At 47.8% G+C, this 18,402-nt stretch overlaps 1 protein-coding gene across 1 annotated transcript; it reads right to left on the bottom strand.

Moving 5' to 3' along the window:
• Nucleotides 1-213: 213 nt before the first annotated feature.
• Nucleotides 214-1,532, bottom strand: LOC100281078 (arogenate dehydrogenase). The gene has a single exon (NM_001153997.1). It carries the CDS (start codon nt 1,469-1,471, stop codon nt 422-424), a length of 1,050 nt encoding a protein of 349 aa, NP_001147469.1. The 5' UTR covers nt 1,472-1,532; the 3' UTR covers nt 214-421.
• Between the last annotated feature and the right edge of the window lie 16,870 nt (nt 1,533-18,402).

The raw sequence follows: 18,402 nt of genomic DNA, 5'->3' as shown, positions 1-18,402 counted from the left end.
ACTTCTCTATATGATATAACTTTTTTTCTTTCAAATTTATCAGTGTATTATTAAAGAATTTATAAATTTTACACACAAGAGACCAAAAGCCATCTGGTTTTTGGCTGGAAATTGCTCCTGATCCAAGATCCTCAGTGCAAAACATACGCAAGCAGCAGGCTATTTGAGGTTGCTTCTGATCTTCCCTCGTCCTGCTATCAGGAACTCGCAATGCACAAAGACTGCCGCTTTATTCATTCTCTACATCACCATATCACAAATCCCAACGGCCAGCTGCCAAATTCCCAATAACAGATACAGATACAGGCTGTCGACCGTGACATGAGCGGCAGGCAAGCACGGTGGTGGTCGGAGAAGAGAAGGAGAATTGGGGCTGGATCTTTTACTTTTTACTAATAAACATATGACATTGGGAGGATGGCTACTTGCGCACGTTGGAGGAGGAGGAGGAGACGTTGGGGGCGTGCGGGGAGCCCTCGAAGAGCTGCTTCCGGAGCACGTCGTGGAGGCCGTCGAAGAGCCTCTTCTTGACGGAGTCCATGGCCCACTCGAGGCGGTTGAGCAGCTCGGTGGAGTTCTTGTTGTACATGAAGAGGCCGTTGTACAGGTCGAAGCTGTCGCTGCAGGTGTTGTCCACGAGGCGGATCAGCGTCTCGTACCCCCTGGTGTCGACGGGCGTGGAGCGCAGCTCCAGCGTGGCCAGCATCCGCCCGACGGTGTGCGTCAGGAACTGGGTCTCGGCGGCGTGCGCGTCGTGCTCGGCGCAGGACATCTCCACCATCCGGCACCCCTCGCGCTCGAAGGCGCCGAGGAACGCGTCGGCGCGGGCGCGGCGCGCGGGGCAGTCCCCGACGCGCACCCGCTCGAACACCAGCGGCAGGCCGTCCCACCCGTCGCGCGCCGACTCCGGCCCGAACATGGGGTGCGTGCAGATCACGTCGAAGCCGGGCGGCAGCGAGCTCAGGAGCAGGTTCCTGGGGAACTCCTTCACGGAGAGCACGTCCGCGAAGAGGGTGCTGCGGCGGAGCCGGTGCAGGGGCAGCGACCGCAGCACGGCCTCCGCGGACAGGATGGAGGTGGCGAGCAGCACCACGTCCGGGTGGCACTCGCACAGGTCGTGCGGGTCGGTGAAGAAGGCGGCGCCCAGCGCGGACGCCGCCGCCGAGTGGTCCGTCCGCGAGTGCGCCAGCAGCGTGTGCCCCTGCCGCGCGAACGTGCGCGCCAGGAACTGCCCGAAGTTGCCGAACCCCACGATGGCGATCTTCAGCCGCTGCCGCTCCTCCAGCGGCCCCGCCGCGCGGGACTCGTAGTCGAACGGCTGGGCGGCGTCCAGCGCGCGGAGGGGCGCCGGGGAGTGCCCGCGCCACCGCCGCGGGGAGGTCAGGTGGGTGGCGCCTCCCGCGGCCGCAGCCGGCGGGTGGGGGCGGGTTGGTTGGTGGAGGCGTAGGGTGGAGGTGGAAGACGACAGCATCTTTGCTTGGGGACCTGGGGTTGGGCTGCCGCCTGCTCTTGGCTGCCGCTGCCGCTGCCGCTGCCGCTTGCTCTGGCGTTTCCTCGGAGAATTAAGGTGGGAGTGTGTGACTGTGTGAAACAGTGAGTGTGTCTCACATCAGGCACACCTAACGACTCAAGGAGTAATCTATCTGGTATTCTATTAATTATCGTTTAGCACAACCACACGTCTCTAAAATATAGTTTTAATCAATATTTTTTAATATAAATAAAATTTTAATACATCTATATTTTTATAAAAGTACTTTTAAAGATAAATCAGTGCATATAAATATTAGATTTTAAAACTAAATAACAAAATAGAGTAAATACTAACATGCACTTATTATATAGAGTTTTAGTGGTTAGTGATTATATATTATCACGGTTTTTTATATCATATAGATATAGACTTTACATAAATAAAATAGTTATTTAAACATGATTATATTTTTTATTTTCAAAATATTAGTATATATATTACAAGATTTTCTTTTGCTTAACACAAATGGATATGGGTTGTAGTAGTAGAGAACAATAAGTGCCAGAATAGAGGGACGACATAAGACGAAACTCGTGCTTTAAGGTATAATAATGATTAATAGTGGTAAAACTGTAGAATTAACAATGGGTAAATAGATAAGTGTAGTATTTCGATATCATCATTTTCTCTAAAAATTGAACGGGTGTGTTTCAATATCATCATTTTTTCTAACCGTTCTTGTAGTAGTTGTAAGAGGCAAATCAACAAAGTCGCAATCGCAATGATACAGATCTTTGTTAAAAATGGTCAGAACTTTAATAATTGATTGTGTTTGTAATTTGTCATGTTATATGGTTGTGGCATATGTGAGTGTGACTATGTCTTTGTTTGAATCTAAAATTTTTAATGTACTAGACAGCTAGTCATGCATAGCCGGAAATAATTAAGTTATTCTTTTTTTAAAATGGACAGTAAGCTGCCATTCCTGCCTACCACAATGGGATGCCCATATCTGTTAATTTATGCCAATGTATTACTTTTTGACGAGGACGTTAGTACCAAACGTGTTAATCGTGGTATCCATGCTATATTTGCCTCACTACTACAACCGTGGGTGCAAGCTCACAATATGACAAGAGGAATACAAATGTGATTTTGTTTTTGCCTACTAGAACCGTGGGTGCAAGCTCACTATTAGATTTTGGAGGCCAAAGCGGTTGGTACTGCCACCGGGGGTAGGAATATTTCGGACTAGTTTAAAAAGTAAAAACTCAAATTCGCTTAGAGGTTAGAGGAGATTAAGATGAAAACGAACTAAATTTTCTCTCAATCATTTCTAATTTTGAAAAAAAATTAAGTTTTCAAACTAGCCTCCAGATTCCTAGAAAGGTTTCTAGAGCCTTATCATATGGAAAGTGTTGGGGACTTGTTCTCAAATGCTATGAGTCAAGAACAAGGCAACATAGAAAATGTTAATCGGTAAAGTCCTTCGTCCTTCGAAGCATTATTCCCCTTAGGATATAATGGTTTTCGGACGAAGGTTATGAAGGGCGTACCTTCATAAATACATTATACAATGACGAAGGATGAATTATAAGGAATATAAAGGACAACATGAGCAATTATATATTACTTATCATGTATAAACAGAAATAACGTTGGATTACAAATGTACCTTCAACTTGAAGGAGATGAAAGTACAAGCGTGACGCAAAAGCGAATGCCAAATCAGCGTGAACAGTACGGGGGTACTGTTCACCTATTTATAGGCACGGGACACAGCCCATACAAAATTACATTCATACCCTTTACATTTGATAATAATTCTATAGTAGTCTATCGAGGTCTGAATAGCCTTTTCATCTCTAAGTCGGTTTCATTTTCTGCTACCACGCCGAAGCTTTCCTGCTCACATCTTCGGCGCTGCATCGACCTTCGTATTATTCTGGTCTTCTGTCGCGATACCGACTTGAGTCCGAAGATACCTGCTCACACATTATACTCCAGAAATACTGTTAAATCCTGTTTTTGAGGACCTTCGTAAGCCGAAGGCCCCCAACAGAAAGCGCACTCACATTTCACAAAAAATAAACAAAATATAACATTATAGATAGAGACGTAAAATTTTATTCTTATTTATAATAATCTGCTTGATAACATAAAAAAGATCAATATTAAATTTTATATGTTTTTATTTTAAAATACTAAATTTGTCTTAACAATTCCCATATAAATTGTTTTATGCATTATTTGCTCCCTACAACAACAAAACAGAAAAAATATAAAACTTAATTTTGTATCATTTGAAAAAATATGATAAATGTGAAGTTTACTTTTTATAAATCATTACAAGATTAATGCTAAAAGAATACAAATTTATACAATAGATTCTATATCCCATTTATTGGTATCAAAAGAAAAAAACCAAAAAATGATATCCGAATAATTATCCCTTTTCATACCTAATAACCCCCACCACGTTCTACAACAACCATTGTCCTAGTAATGATGGCGATGTCTATTATGCGGATCAGAGCCTCAGTGATCAGAAGCTCTAGAATCAGGGCAGTGTCTACAGATGCTCATGGGTCGGACCAAGTACGCAAGGGCGCGGAACCGAAGACAAGTCGTAGAGTTCGGAGGCCTAACTCCTTGTACACGGGCTCAAAGTGGGTTGTGTGACGGCAGTGGGCCGGTGTAAGCTGTGACGCTGTGTCGCCATATGGCTGGTCGATGTATCTAAGACAGGGGGAAAAACATTGCAGCAACTAAGAACACACAGCTTTCCTCCATATCTCCTTCGCATATCCCTTCTTCTCTACCAACTCTTCCAATCAGCATAGATGTGGTGCTGACAATTGGTATCAGACTACCGATCTTGGGTCTGGCGGAGTCCGGGTACTTCACACGGCGGGCAAAAATGGCGGGCGTAGCAGATCCGGGCATCGCAGCGGCTTTGGCGGCGCAATCCAAACAAATCGACTCCCAATCGAAGAATATCGCCGCACAATCCAAGATCCTGCAACAACTCTGCGAGCGATTGGAAGCCCATCGGTGGCCGCTCACTCCGACGACATCGCGGTTCTTCACGCGAAGTTGGATGACGCCGCCATCGATTCCTTCTGTATCGATCTACAACATTCCGTGGAGGATCGGTGGCAAACCCAAGTCGCTGAGATGGAGACAGCGTCGCAACATTGACTGGATGAGTTCACGGCAGAAGCGACGACCCGTGTCGCCAATCTGGAGACTGTCACTTCTTCCTTCGAATCCTGGCGGCCTCGGATCAAATCCTCCATCGATGCGGTGCGTGCCGAAATCTCCAAGGTGTCTCACTTCCTGGAGCGTGGTGCGCTTCAGTGGCCATCACCAGATGGCGTGCTCGGCGTTCACCCTTCGAAGGCGGGGCATCCACCTGCCTCCGCGACGAACGCCGATGGCCCCATTGGGCACTGCATCGACCCACCTCCACGGGAGCCTGGTTTCGGGTGTGTATACACCCAAAACCACCTCCCCGCCAATCGTATACACTCATCTCCTCATAGGGAATCTGAATTTCATTCCACTATGTCTCGCAAGGGTGTTCCTGGTCATTCATATCCACCACCTCATTCAGCCTTTGGTAGTCGTGCTTATGGTACCCAATTTGCTAGTTACTTAGGTCAACTGCCCAAATTTAATTTCCCTGAGTTTGATGGCACACACCCCAAATTGTGGCACAAAAGATGTGAGAATTACATTCATATGTATGGCGTTGATCCTGCTGTGTGGATTCAAGTGTCAACCATGAGTTTTTCGGGCCCAGCGGCTCGTTGGATTCAGTCTGTCGAACACAAATTGCATCGGGTGTCGTGGTCAGAATTTGGGTTCATGGTTATGGAATGGTTTGGCAAAGACCAGCACGAAATCCTTCTTAGATAGTTCCGCCATATTCCATATACGACAAACTTCTTGTGTTACTGATTATGTTGACCAATTTTCTCAACTAGTAGATCAGTTAAATGCCTACCAGCCTAATGCTGATTTCCTTTACTATACCACTAAATTCATAGATGGGTTAAGGGATGATGTTCGTTTTGCTGTTTTAATGCAAAGACCCCACGATCTCGATATTGCCTATGTGCTTGCTCAGTTGCAGGAGGAAGTGCGCGAGGCGAACAAATCGCGTGACTACAAGACTTCATCCAAAGGGTTCAACAAATATCCTTTTGTCGCTTCGATGGGGACAGACAGTCGTGTGCCTGTTCCTTCCAAGCTGGAGGTTTCAATTCCTAAGGTGCCAACCAAGTCTCATTCCACCGAGGACAAACTGGCCACATTGTATGCTTACAGGAAGGCTAAAGGTCTGTGTTACAAGTGCGGCTTGATATATGCTCGCAGCCACAAGTGTGCTGAAACTGTACAACTTCACTTAGTCGAAGAGTTGTGGCAGTTCATGATTTTTTTCTGATGATGAGGATCAATCAGTGGATCAGGCACTTGAGGAGGTCCACATGCTTAATATTTCTCAAGCAGCAATCTCTGTTGAGTTTGTGATCCAAATTCTGAAGAAGGCGGCCAAGTTGGCGAGCGAAGCGGAGGCCCGTCGCCGGGAGGCTTGGGCCGGAGCGCAGGGACGCCTGGGGGGTGGGGGGGGCGGAGCCCCCCGCAGTACGGATCGTTTTAGGGTTTCACCTCTATAAATATCTTTGTAAGCCGCAGGAGATATCTATCTCAATTGTAAATCTCCTGCGATCTGTAACCACCCGAAAATAGTGAGAAGTTGCCTGCCGGCGCCCGTGGTTTTTTCCCCTTCACTTTGGAGGGGTTTTCCACGTTAAATCCGTGTCTTCTCTGTGATTGATCCTATTTGTGTCGCATTCATTTATAACAATCTCTGGTTCCGATTCTCTCAAGACTACAAGATTTCTGGGTCATATTGCTGGTATGGAGATATTGGTTCTGCTGGATTCGGGCAGTTCAGCTTCCTTCATCAGCGATCGTGTCGCTACCCATCTCCCTCATATGCAGGCTGTGGCTAAGCCCCTTCTAGTTCGCGTCGCTAATGGTTCTTCTCTATCCTTTGACAAGGAAGTGCTTCAGGTTACATGGTACCTCAATGAATACATGTTCACATCCGACCTGAAAGTGTTACAGATCTCCAGTTATGATCTTATTCTCGGAATGGACTGGTTAGGTACATTCAGTCCCATGTGGGTTCATTGGGCAGCCAAGTGGTTGGTTATTCCATATGGTGGTTCATCTCTTAAGTTGTGGGGTCTCGGCGCTCAAGAGGCCCAATGCGCCATTTTAGAAGTCTGTCCATTGGACATTCTTCCTGCTAAGGATCAGTCCATTATACTTCAGTTGCCTCTTGAATTGCAACATTTGTTAGCATCCTTTGCTGATATTTTTGAGGTTCCATAGAGTTTACCTCCGTCCCGAGATTGTGACCATCACATTCCATTAATAGCTGGTGCTCATCCTGTTCAGATGCTGCCATATCGTTATGCCCCAGCATTGAAGATAGAAATTGAAAAACAAGTCACAGAGATGTTGTCAGGCATCATCCAACCCGACAAGAGTGAGTTTTCATCTTCTGTCATTTTGGTCAAGAAAAAGGACAACACATACCGTTTTTGTGTGGATTACAGGCATCTCAATGCTCTCACCGTGAAGACTAAGTTTCTTGTTCCAATCATTGATGAGTTCCTAGATGAGCTGCACGGAGCAGCGTGGTTTTCCACGCTTGACCTGCGAGCGGAGTTTCACCAGATCCGCATGGCACTTGAAGACCAGCATAAAACAAGTTTTCAAACTCACCATGGTCACTTCGAGTTTCGAGTCATGGCCTTCGGTTTATTAGGAGCTCCAACAACATTCCAGGGCGCAATGAACAGAATTCTTGCCCCTATCCTACGACACTATGCACTAGTATTTTTTGACGACATATTGGTTTATAGCAAAACCTAGGCTGATCACATTCAGCATTTACAGTCTGTGTTTCAGCTATTACGGGATGATCAGTGGTAGATCAAATTATCAAAATGTGCCTTCACTCGTCAAGAGATTGCTTACCTCGGTCATGTCATTTCAGCACAAGGAGTTGCGACCGACCTAGCAAAGGTGGCTGCGGTAGCCTCTTGGCCTGTTCCAACGAACTGCAAGGAACTTCGTGGTTTCCTAGGCCTCGCAGGCTACTGCCGCAAATTTTACAGACATTTTGCAGTCATTGCCAAGCCCCTAACTCAACTATTGAAGAAGCATACCTTATATGTGTGGACACATGACCAGGCCTTCACCACTCTCAAGCTCGCTTTGTCGATGCATCAAGTCAGGGCATCGGTGCTGTGTTAAGCCAGCAAGGTCACCCTCTTGCATTCGTCAACTATTGAAGAAGCATACCTTACAGTTACCAAATTTCAGTATTCCTTTTGCCATTGAAACAGATGCATCAAGTCAGGGCATCGGTGCTGTGTTAAGCCAGCAATGTCACCCTCTTGCATTCGTCAGTAAGGCCTTAGGGGTCAAGAATCGGGGCTTATCCACATATGAGAAGGAATATCTGGCTATTTCAATGGCTGTGGATCAGTGGCGCACTTATTTACAACATGATGAGTTCATCATTTATACAGACCAACAGAGTTTATCTCACTTGTTTGAACAGAAGCTCAATACACCCTGGCAACAAAAGGTTTTCACCAAGCTACTGGGTCTGCAATACAAAATCAAGTACAAGAAAGGAATTGAGAATGGTGCTGCGGATGCTTTATCACGCCGTCCTCATCCGGATGCGACAGTCTACTCTATGTCATGCAGTTCACCTCAGTGGCTGTCTGAAGTCATCCTGGGTTACTCCAACGACAGCAAGGCCCAACAGTTGCTTTCTGAGTTGGCATTACAACCTGACAGGCATCCTCCTTATAGTCTCTAGGCTGGTGTTCTTAGGTATAAAGGTCGCATATGGTTGGGTACTGTTGAGCACCAAATTGAGCGCGGACGGTCCGGCCCTGAGGCCGGACGGTCCGTGGTCCGGACGGTCCGCGCCTGTGGGCCGGACGGTCCGCGCGTGCGCAGAACAGATTAGGGTTCCGAGTTTTGTGCTACGGTTGTTAGCTAAAATCATGGGATAAGCTCGGAAATTAGTTTGTAAAGGGTCCAGCCCCCCTCCTCTATAAATAGAGAGGTATACGGCCGATTTGTAATAATCAACAATCGAATCAATACAACTTCTATTCGCATTTTACCCTAGGAGTAGTTCTAGTCTAGTTTAGGTTTAGCCTCCCAATCCCCAAATTCTCCGCCTCTCCTCGACTCTACGTCGATTAGAGGAGTCTAGGTCGGCCGGCCCGAGCCTAGACAACCCCTAGGATCTCTCCTCCCCGACGGGGTCCCTCCCGGGAGCGAGATCCAGGCGTCGCCGGCGATCTTCCGCCGCCCCTGCGCACGCGCGGACCGTCCGGCCCCAGGGCGCGGACCGTCCGGCCGTCAGGCAGGAAAACCTAGCCCCTGCGCCAGGTCGCGGACCGTCCGGCCCCAGGCCGCGGACCGTCCGCGCCTGACCAGAGAGCACCGCCGCCGGTTCTTCTTGAGTATTTGGCGCTCCGAAAAGGCGTCAACATACTTTTTGGGGGCGGCCCGAGCCTAGACAACCCCTAGGATCTCTCCTCCCCGACGGGGTCCCTCCCGGGAGCGAGATCCAGGCGTCGCCGGCGATCTTCCGCCGCCCCTGCGCACGCGCGGACCGTCCGGCCCCAGGGCGCGGACCGTCCGGCCGTCAGGAAGGAAAACCTAGCCCCTGCGCCAGGTCGCGGACCGTCCGGCCCCAGGCCGCGGACCATCCGCGCCTGACCAGAGAGCACCGCCGCCGGTTCTTCTTGAGTATTTGGCGCTCCGAAAAGGCGTCAACATACTTTTTGGCGACTCCGCTGGGGACAACACATATAGACCTATCAAATCGGCCCTCAATGGCCGTTTCAAAAGATAGCTCTGAGGTTTCCACCAGCAATATCATCACACCGACATGGGAAGCCTTGCCGGCTGAAGAACAGCTTCTGTTCGAGGAGCGCCAGGAGCAGCTGATCCATGATGCAAAGGCGAAGTTCCTGGCTGACTTCAAAGTGGACAGGAACAACAAAGTCGTTCGGCAACGGGCGACAGATCTGGCTTCGCTCCGACCTACTACGATTACCCCAAATGTAAGTAGCACCAACGAACTCCAATCTCTTAAAGCTTACATAGATGAACAGCGAGAACAGATGCAAAATATCATAGGGGTTATGCAAAACGATTGTAGGAGACTAGTACGTGCATTTGATAAATCTAGTATAGCAAATTTTCCTTCACACGAGGTTGAATTAGGAGATAATACACGTAATACATCGGTTAAAGGTTGTCACGACCAGTCACAACCCCCTTATGGGATGCCGATGGACACGTACCCTGAGCAAACGCAAATCGGTAGTAAACCAGCCGATCTACACATGTCCGGACCGTCCGCTCGCGAGCGCGGACCGTCCGGGTCAGCCACAGTCAGGCCCATTTTTAATGAGTTACCTAGACACGCACCCGAGCCACCACATAGGGCACCGAATTTAAACTATCCAGTCGTACGGTCCGCATACAACGACGGACGGTCCACATATAATCACGGACGGTCCGGGTACGTATCCGGACAGTCCGCGCATGAGTCTTTTGAGGGGGATTATTACCTGAATCCTCGCCCGTCCCAACAACACTTCCCATCACATTATGCAATGCACCAGCCCATTAATTCAGGATCCAGAGCCCAGGAAAGCTTCCCGGCCCCACCTAGAAGGCCGGAAAGAAACGATCAAACATATGAGCCATATAGCGCAAATGGAAATGCACCACGTAGCTCAAACCAATGGGAGGAACGACAACATACTAACATGCAACCAACCCCACCTATGTTTGACCAGAGAGCCGGTGGTCTTGCACCGGCTGCCATTGGTATAGTGAGGGAAGAAATAGCCGGGGCGTTCCGAGATAAGCTCGGAGTAAGCATGATCCCTGGGGGGCAATCATATCGGAAGCCTTATGACAGCCGATTTGATCACCACCCATACCCACAGGGAACTAGGATACCCGAGTTTGCAAAGTTTTCGGGTGACCAAGGAAAGAGCACGCGTGAGCACATAGGCCAGTTCCTAGCACAATTAGGAGAATTGGCCGACACCGAAGCATTCCGTGTGCGTTTATTTTCATTATCCTTAACAGGGACTGCATTCACATGGTATGCCACGCTCCCTCCTAATTCCATTTTGTCATGGGGAGACTTAGAGCAAAAATTTCATGAACACTTCTTCTCTGGTGATTATGAGCTAGATTTAGTAGACTTAGTGACCCTACGACAAGAAAAGGATGAATCGGTTAGTGATTATATCCGGAGATTCCAGGATACGAGAAACCGATGCTTTCAAATTCATCTAACAGATAAACAACTGGCGGGAATAGCCTTTGATGGATTGCGCTATTATTTAAAAGAGAGATTAGAAGGCATCTAGTTCTTTACTCTAGCACAATTACATCAGAGAGCTTCGGCTTGTGAAAGCCGAAGCAAAGAACTAGTCAGACCGGTTCATCATAATGTCCCTATAGTAGAACACAATCAAAGTAGTTCGGACGATGAACCAAAGAAAGTTTACACTGCCGAAATAGTTTGGCCCGAGCAGGCCAAATCTTCGGCTTGCTACTCCTTGCAGTCAGTTCAAAAGGAACGACAAGTGGAGGTTAAGTTTACATTTAATGTCGGCAAATGTGATAAGATATTCGATGAATTACTAAAAAATGGTAACATTAAAATTGATTATATCGTTCCACCTGCCGACGAACTAAAGCGTCGCGCATACTGCAAGTGGCACAACTCATTTTCACATGCCACTAATGATTGTAATGTGTTCCGACGACAAATTCAATCGGCCATTAATGAGGGACGATTGAAATTTCAGGAGGACACGGAGCCCTTCCCAATGAATGTGATCGACTTTAATGGCAAAAAGGTCCTAATTCGGCCCAACACAGCCGATAAGGGCAAAGACAAAGAAGCCATCATCGGCAACGCACGGGAGGCCGATGGAAACAACAAAATTTCTTGCAGGAAAGTGATGGCCGAGAAGACTCCTGATGGAGGGAAGACACTGAAGGTAACCATCACAAACTCCAGCGCTGGGGGGCAAGCACAGACAAGGGGATATGCGCGAGAACCCATACTACGCATCGCGGATGGTCCGGTGTCTAGGCACGGACGGTCCGTAACATCACCGGACGGTCCGAAGCGTTCCGACGGACGGTCCGGCAACATCGAAGAGCCGCGGCAACCACGTACCTTCAAACCACGACGACCAGAAATAGGTACGTGGAAAACTAACACATTCAAGGCAACTGGTCGGTTGGTAAAATCTAGCCCGACCTTTGATCAATTATTGTCTAAATATGTGAAAAAGAAGGCTGGCTCCAGCGACCGGCCACCAAAGGGACCTCGCTTACCCACCCAGGTGCGACGGCAGGTTAGGCCGATTGGACCACCACACCAATCGGAAAGGACGGAAGGTCATAATGTTCAATTAAGACCTAACGTACCTGCATGGACACCTCCACCACCATATCCACCTATGCCATATCCATACACATACATACCTCCACCATATGTCCCAAATCAAATGTGGGGCATGCCACCATATCCATTTGGGATGCCACAGTACCCCGCTTGGGGGGCACCCCAAACATCTGTATTCAATAGGTTGACACCTCCAGTACAAGACCGATTGAGAGCCCCTCAATCTTGTCCACGAGCACAGGCCCAGCAAGATTGCCGAACAACTCAGCCCCAAAGGCTGACTAATCCGGCAGGGGGACATACAGCTATAACCTCCAACAGTACTAAAAAGGGAGAGGTCATTAAAATAGGAGCGACAGATGTCGTCGTACAACAAAATAACGAAGGGCCGATGATTTTTGGTGAATCGGCCAACACAAACAAAAAAGAAAGTACGATTGTCAATAAAATAGTCGATCCAAAATACTCCATGCCCCGATGGTGTCCATCGGGATTGACACGATCGCAAAAGCGAAAATTACAGCGCCTCAGAGCAAAGGAGAATCAGGAAAAAGAGACAGAAAGAATATTCAATGACACGCATCCGCAGTATCCGCCACCGCAAAAGAGATGGAGACCAAAGGCCGTTGAGAAAAGTCAAACGACCGCAAAGATAGTAAATAAAACAACAACTGTGCATCTCTCTGCAGGTATGGTAGACTGTCCGGCTATAAAGGCCGGATCATCTGCACAGGACGCGGACCATCCGACCCCTGAGGCCGAACCATCCGCACTACACCAAGACACCTTCGACGACGTACCGACGCCCATGGAGGAAGACGACCTGCATGGAGAAGACCTGGTCGACTACGGAGCTACGCCAGAACACTTAGAGAATTAGGAAGGCAAGGTGACGAATTGGTCAGGACCTGTATGACGCTCGGCGATGTTGGGACTGACAGTTCGATCAAATCTAAAGGGATCACGTCCATTGAGTCAACCATCGAGACCAAGGCCACTGCGTACCATCCTAGTAAGTGGCAAGATGCCTAAGAAAACCGATGTGATAACATCGAGTTAGTTGCTTTTGGTTCGCTCAGCTCCACCAAAAGGCAGGGGGGCATATGTTGAGCACCAAATTGAGCGCAGACGGTCCGGCCCTGAGGCCGGACGGTCCGCGGCCCGGACGGTCCGCGCCTGTGGGCCGGACGGTCCGCGCGTGCACAGAACAGATTAGGGTTCCGAGTTTTGTGCTACGGTTGTTAGCTAAAATCATGGGATAAGCTCGGAAATTAGTTTGTAAAGGGTCCAGCCCCCCTCCTCTATAAATAGAGAGGTATACGGCCGATTTGTAATAATCAACAATCGAATCAATACAACTTCTATTCGCATTTTACCCTAGGAGTAGTTCTAGTCTAGTTTAGGTTTAGCCTCCCAATCCCCAAATTCTCCGCCTCTCCTCGACTCTACGTCGATTAGAGGAGTCTAGGTCGGCCGGCCCGAGCCTAGACAACCCCTAGGATCTCTCCTCCCCGACGGGGTCCCTCCCGGGAGCGAGATCCAGGCGTCGCCGGCGATCTTCCGCCGCCCCTGCGCACGCGCGGACCGTCCGGCCCCAGGGCGCGGACCGTCCGGCCCCAGGGCGCGGACCGTCCGGCCGTCAGGCAGGAAAACCTAGCCCCTGCGCCAGGTCGCGGACCGTCCGGCCCCAGGCCGCGGACCGTCCGCGCCTGACCAGAGAGCACCGCCGCCGGTTCTTCTTGAGTATTTGGCGCTCCGAAAAGGCGTCAACATACTTTTTGGGGCCGGCCCGAGCCTAGACAACCCCTAGGATCTCTCCTCCCCGACGGGGTCCCTCCTGGGAGCGAGATCCAGGCGTCGCCGGCGATCTTCCGCCGCCCCTGCGCACGCGCGGACCGTCCGGCCCCAGGGCGCGGACCGTCCGGCCGTCAGGCAGGAAAACCTAGCCCCTGCGCCAGGTCGCGGACCGTTCCGGCCCCAGGCCGCGGACCGTCCGCGCCTGACCAGAGAGCACCGCCGCCGGTTCTTCTTGAGTATTTGGCGCTCCGAAAAGGCGTCAACAGGTACCAATCTCTCGCTGCAGCACAAAGTCCTTTCTGCTCTACATGACAGTCCTATGGGTGGCCATTCTGGATTTCCGGTGACTTATCGTCGTGTTCGACAATTGTTTGCATGACCCAACATAAAAGGCATGGTGAAAGACTATGTAGTTGGCTGTTCAGTTTGTCAAAAATCAAAACCCGACCGCTCAAAATATCCTGGTCTTCTACAGCCACTTCCAGTTCCTGATCAGGCATGGCAGGTTGTGTCCTTGGACTTTATTGAAGATTTGCCCTGCTAAACTAATGCCAACAGCATCTTGGTCGTGGTGGATAAATATTCTAAATACGCTCATTTCCTGCCATTGCTGCACCCATACACTGCCTTCAAAGTGGCTAAAATATTCATGTCTTCCATATACAAGTTACATCGAATGCCTGAAGCTATTATTTCAGATCGAGATCGCATCTTTACAAGTACCTTGTGGCAAGAGTTCTTTAAATTAGCTGGCACTCAATTGCGGATGGGGACATCTTATCATCCTCAATCGGATGGTCAGACCGAACGTGTGAACCAATGTTTGGAAACCTTCTTGCGGTGTTTTTTGCATGCCTGTCCTACTAAGTGGACCAGCTGGTTGTCGATGGCAGAATTTTGGTATAATACCAGTTTTCACTCTGCCTTGGGTCGCTCTCCGTTTGAAGTTCTTTATGGACGCTCTCCTCGACAGTTTGGAGTCACTCGAGAGGACACTATTACATATGCTGATTTAGCAGTTTGGCTGTCCAAGCATGAACTGATGTCAAGAATTGTCAAGCAACATCTACTTCGCGCCGAGGCTCGCATGAAACAGCAGGCGGACATAAACCGTTCTGATCGTCAGTTTGAAGTGGGTGATCAAGTCTACCTCAAACTTCAACCATATATTCAAACATCAATTGGTACTCGTGCCAATCACAAGCTTGCATTCAAATACTTTGGGCCGTTTGCCGTGCTGCAGCGAGTCGGATCAGTCGCCTATAAACTGGATTTGCCTGCATCCTCAAGCGTGCATCCTATTTTTCATGTTTCATTGTTGAAGAAAGCAGTACCAGCTAAACATCAGGTGAGCTCTACACTGCATGACGCGTCTGTCCAACTCCAGTTTCCTGTACATGTACTTGATCGGCGCTCTATCACTCGGGGCGGTGCTTCCAGCGATCAAGTCCTCGTCCGCTGGTCCGACTTCGATGATGTTTTGTCTACCTGGGAAGACTACGATGCTCTTCGTCAACAGTTTCCTCGTGCAGCCGCTTAGGGGCAAGCGGCATCCCAAGGAGAGGGGAATGTTAGCTTGTCCAATGCTACAGATGCTCATGGGCCAGACCAAATACACAAGGGCGCGGAACCGAAGACAAGCCGTAGAGTTCGGAGGCCTAACTCCTTGTACACGGGCTCAGAGTGGGTTGTGTGACGGCAGTGGGCCGGTATAAGCTGTAACGCTGTGTCGCTATATGGCTGGTCGATGTATCTGAGACAGGGGAAAACATTGCAGCAACTAAGAACATGCAGCTTTCCTCTGTATCTCTTCCGCATCTCCCTTCTTCTCTACCAACTCTTCCAATCAGCATAGCTGTGGTGCTGACATCATGTCGCTCCTCCCTCGATCTCCTTGAGTGTCGATGGCTCCAACCAGAACTCGCGTCAAGTCGAATCACTGTGATATTGTTGTTTCTCCTTGTGCCGTAGAGAATGTCTGCCTCTCTCAGAAGAACTCGATGAATACTTCTCTTCTTGGAACGCTTCTTGGACTTGCTAGCAGAAAAACTGGAGATGAGAGCTAGAATGCCACAGCTGTCCAGAAAACGAAAACCTGAAAGAAAAGAAGCCCGGATGGGCAGCAAAAATATTAAATTGCAAGTCATACGGGGATGTTGTTATGTTTCAGAATTCAGACTACTCGTATACCTCCATATTCATCAAAGATGTCTTCTTCTACAATGTGCTCATCAGGGTCACCATCTCGGTCAAATCCACCACGAGGAGGGCTCATGCTTAGCTTTTGCTTAAGGGGGTGTTTGGTTTATAGGGACTAAACTTTAGTCCCTCCACTTTATTTCATTTCAGTTCATAAATTGTTAAATAAGGAAACTAAAATAGAGTTTTAGTTTCTATATTTAATAATTTAGAGACTAAAATGGAATAAAATGGAGGGACTAAACATTAGTCCCTAGAAACCAAACACCCACTAAGTCCCCACTTCGTCAATTGTCTATCAAATGATTCCTAGCATTAAAGATTGGCGCTTATAAACAAATAATCTGCAAATTTATGTTCCTATTGTCTACATCGGTTGGACATGTATCATGTATGGATCAAATATTGCTACCAAGACTATGATAATTATATATCACAGTGTTAAAAATATTCAGGTATCTGCTACATTTAAACTGGCAACATGGTTTCAAGAATGACGCAAGAAGTAGACAACACTGATGTTTACTAGAAAAAGTACTATAGGACATCATGCTATTATTAGCAAGTTAAAAAATATGTAGGGCCCGCTTGCTGCAGGCTGCAGCTGAAAGCTGATGGTGTTAGAATAAAATGTGCTTGTATATCAGGCTGCGACCATATTAGATCATAAGTTCCTAGAGTTCACATGGTTATTCTATAATAGAGGGAGACCTTAACCGTCTCGAGTTAAAGATAGGATAGAATTAGGTTTAATTTATCCTAGAGATAGTAGTGTTAGAATATGAGTCAGTTAAGGTAGCTATACTTCTTCCCTATATGTAATCAGCTCTCCTCGGTCTAATAGGTGGGGTTTGGGGAAATGAATTAACCCAACTAAACAACTTCATGTGACACTACAGGAAGGAAATTCCTTCGGCCCAGTCAGCCCCATCTCATCAATATCAAACAACAATGTTATCGACAACACAATATTTCTGGTGATTCCAAATGTACAGACCTTAGCATATCACTTACTGTTGGGGGCTTTCGTTTTCGAAGGTCCTCAAAAACACGACTAACATGCTTTTCAGTATAATATACTGTCACAGGAAGCTTCGGCTTTGAGATGAAGGTGTACATGGTATGAAAGGCGCAATCTGGAAGAAGGATGAATTAGTTCTGAAGCTATGTATGGAGAAGCTTCGGCTTAGCACAAGGATGATGATGAAGGACGAAACCGACTTAAAAGAAAAAGACTGCTCAGTCCTCGACAGATTACCTTTTGACTAATAGAAAATGTCAGGGACATAAATGTAATTTTACCTAGGCTGCGTCTTGTGCCTATAAATAGATGAACAGTAACACATTACTGTTCACGCTGACTTGTAATTGCTCGCACGTTACTCTCAAATTTTTACCTTCTGTCAAACCGAAGGTACAAATGTAATTTAATATCATTAATGTTTGCTCGTGATTATATGATGTCAATATGAATGATTTAATGATTTAGTATAATTATTCATGGTCTTTTTATGTTTCATGTGCCCCTGTTTATATTCTTGCATATTGAAATGATGAAGGTATGTCCTTCATGATCTTCGTCTGAAGATCATTATATCCTGAGTGAGATAATGCTTCGAAGGATGAAGGTCTTTAACCATTAACATTTGTGTTGCCTTGTTCTTAACTCATAGCATTTGACAACAAGTGACCAACATTGGCGCCCACCTCCGGTGAACTCACTTGACCACCTTCGGCAAGCTCTGACCTTCGTCATGCTGTCGAAGAAGTCATCAGGGCCAGGGGCTGCAGTGCAGCCACTGGACATTAATCAAGATACATTACGCGAAGCTAGGAGCCAGAAAAGGAAGGCTACCAGTCCAACACCTTAGGAGGAGGAGTTAGACCAAGAAATCAAGGACCTTGAAGTCATCCATCAACAGGTTCAGAGGAAGAAGGAAAAGATGCATCGTCTCGCCGATCTTCAGAAGAAGATTGATGAGGCCGCTGAGGAAATACGTCATATCACCCAAGATGACCAAGACCGAAGGCCTCAATACAGAGAGCTTCGTCAAGACAATTCGTACAACGGTGATGAATGGTATGATGATTTCCATCATGGTAATTTTGCTTTTGATGATGCTTCTCCTCTAGCAGCAGAGTTGTAGGCTACCCCATGGCCCCCATCATACAAGCCACCTCGGCTTCCTATGTATGATGGGCACTCAGACCCGAAGCAGTTTCTAATGAGCTATGAGACAACCATATCTTCATATGGGGGCAACACTACGGTTATGGCAAAATCCTTCGTCATGGCAGTTAAAAGTGTCACACATACTTGTACTCTTCTCTCCGGCCAGGGACAATCACATCATGGCAGAAGCTTAAGGATATG

Source organism: Zea mays, chromosome 6 (genome assembly GCF_902167145.1).
Source record: "Zea mays cultivar B73 chromosome 6, Zm-B73-REFERENCE-NAM-5.0, whole genome shotgun sequence".
Classification (NCBI taxonomy): Eukaryota; Viridiplantae; Streptophyta; class Magnoliopsida; order Poales; family Poaceae; genus Zea; species Zea mays.
Note: the sequence above shows the minus strand (reverse complement) of the source record. Positions and strands in the feature narration are given on the sequence as shown.